Below are 2,500 nucleotides of genomic sequence, written 5' to 3'. Positions count from 1 at the left end.
TAACTTAAGCCTGACACTGACCAAACAATGACGTCAAAAGACAAGTCTTTGGCCACAAAAGAAAACATCGTGAGTTGTATTCAATAATTCAACCAATGGAATCACTAGTTTCCTTGAGCTCTACTAACTACACCTCACTAGACGCTAAAAAACCTTAAAAAATGACGTCAAATGATGTCCTAGTGGGGTCCTAGCGTAGCCATTGTTAACATATATAGCCCGACACAAGAACCCTCTAGGACTGGCAGTTTGGCGTCATTTTTAAGGTTAGTGTAGCGTCTAGTGAGTTGTCTTTAGTAGAGCTCAAGGAAACAATTTATTTCATTGGTTGAATTATTGAATGCAACTCACGATTTGTTTTCTTTTGTGGCAAAAGACTGGCATTTTGACGTCATTTTTTTGTAAGTGTCAGGCTATAACTTTACGATGACTACGGTCCTGGTGTCAGACTATAAGTTAAAGACGGCTACGCTAGGTCCCACCAGGAATTATCTTTTGACGTCATTTTTTAGTCGTGGTTATCTAAGTAAGGAAAGTATTTCTCCATAGACTACTGGCTCATCCGGAGGATGACAAGCAACACTGTACTGTCCGTCTGAAGAAATACTTACTTATTCTGACAACTTACCTCTATAGAACACAGCTGTTCATCAAACGGATACTTTTTAAGGTCCAGGTTACAGGCACTTGCAAACAGACTACCTGGGTACCATAAGGCTGCTCCATTGTGGTAAAGCAAAGTTGGGCTGGGGAATAGTGGTTTAAAAAGTCGATTCTTTACAGGCATTAGCTGGGGACGGGTGTTTCTTTTTTACGAAACCCGCCGAAACCCTACAAAGTTATGGGAAATAGGCAGCAGCGGGGAGTGAACCTGGGACTCAGGTAAGTGTACGAGATTATGTCGTGAATCTGGGACTGGGTTTCGACGGGTTCCATAAAAAAGCAATTACTTTTTTTTATGAAACCCGACGAAACCCGACAACATCCGGCAAGGTTATGGGAAGTATGCAACAGCCGTCAGTGAACCTGAGACTCAGGGAATAGTACACTAGTAGGTAGTGAACCTGAGACTTGGTTATCGGTGGGTTTCGTTGGGTTTCGTAAAAAAGAAACATCGGCTGGGAAACCTGCATGAATGAGGTAAGATCAGCATGGAGTCCCAAAAGGGTAAACTATAAGATACGTAACTCACTGGCCCTAACCCTAACCCTAACCCTAACCCTAACCCTAACCCTAACCCTAACCCTAACCCTAACCTAACCCTAACCCTAACCCTAACCCTAACCTAACCCTAACCCTAACCCTAACCCTAACCCTAACCCTAACCACCAAGCGAGGTAATGTGTGGCTATGTGGTCTTGTGGTATGACACTCGCTTTCGGATCGGAAATTCCAGGGTTCGAGCCTCGCTCCCTGCGCATAGTTGAGTCCTTGGAGAAGGCTCTTTATTCACATTCTCTCACCGTACTCAGGTGTAAAATGAGTACCTGGCCGTTAACAGCGTTGTCCGAAAAATTGTAATGTCGCCTAACCGCGTCATGTCCCGTCCTACATGTTAAATGTTGCTGTTGACCAGGGACCCCTTGTAAAGCGCTTTGAGCACATTTAGTGGATATTGCGCTATATAAAGCTCAATTTTAAAAAAAGATATCAATTATTTTGGATTATCAAGTTTAGGTTTGATAATGACGATATGACAAAATCAATAAATAATCTGTTTTGAACAATTGCAGGCGTGGAATGTAAGGGGCAGCTTGGCTCGACGGTACGGTCTTTGCTTGTTACCCGAAAGGTACCGAGTTCGATCACCAGCCGCTGCGTTGTGCGGCCTTGAGCAAGTCATCTCGTCCTAGCTCAATTTGCATCGCTGCACTGCGGCTGACGTTGGGTTATTCCAGTCTTCCCTTGGGACAGACCCTAGAGACATATTTCTCCTATGAGATGAATAAAGCTTTTATTTTATTTCTATATTTTTAACCAAACAATAATAAACACTGAATTTGAATGAGTTATTTTGTTAAACCTACAGATACGGCTATTTGATCTTGTTGTATGATACTAGGCTTCTAACTTGTACTACCGTGCTCTGAAAAAAAACACGTATTAAAAGTTTTTGCCAAAAAAGTCTTCCTTTAATTATCGATAGACAAACATGACCCTTTTCTTGGCAAAAAAAAACCCCTCTCATACCTGTAAATTCGCAAGGTTGAGATTTTTCGCTAAGATGAGGGTCAAATTAATCGATTGATAATTAAAGGAAGAGATTTTTGTCCAAAAATTTAAATACGTTGTTTGTGGTTGTTTTGTTTTTTTTCGAGTACGATGGCAGGGCAGGTCCTGGTTCGAGTCTTGCTAAGGGGACACCAAGGTGAGTACACAGAAAAGGACTCTTTACTCACATTCTCTCACAGTATCCATCCGTTAAGCATGTCATAACACCTTTCTAGATGTCTTCAATCGTCGTCCTACATGTTCAGTGTTTCTGTTGCTTTGGGACCCT

The 2,500-nt window shown here is 42.0% G+C and overlaps 1 protein-coding gene across 1 annotated transcript in view; it reads right to left on the bottom strand.

Annotated features, from left to right (window-relative positions):
* LOC144978672 (neuronal acetylcholine receptor subunit alpha-7-like) overlaps window positions 1–2,500 on the bottom strand; it is a gene marked incomplete at its 5' end in the record, with an annotated part of 14,974 nt that overhangs the window by 8,870 nt on the left and 3,604 nt on the right. The window contains 1 exon segment of the mRNA XM_078925041.1: window positions 629–746. Coding sequence (XP_078781167.1) covers window positions 629–746 — 118 coding nt within the window.

The sequence above is a fragment of the Berghia stephanieae genome, chromosome 8 (genome assembly GCF_034508935.2).
Source record: "Berghia stephanieae isolate SIO BIC M18660-M18661 chromosome 8, UCSD_Bste_1.3, whole genome shotgun sequence".
Taxonomy (NCBI): Eukaryota; Metazoa; Mollusca; class Gastropoda; order Nudibranchia; family Aeolidiidae; genus Berghia; species Berghia stephanieae.
The sequence above is the reverse complement of the archived record's forward strand: the minus strand, read 5'-3'. Positions and strand labels throughout refer to the sequence as shown.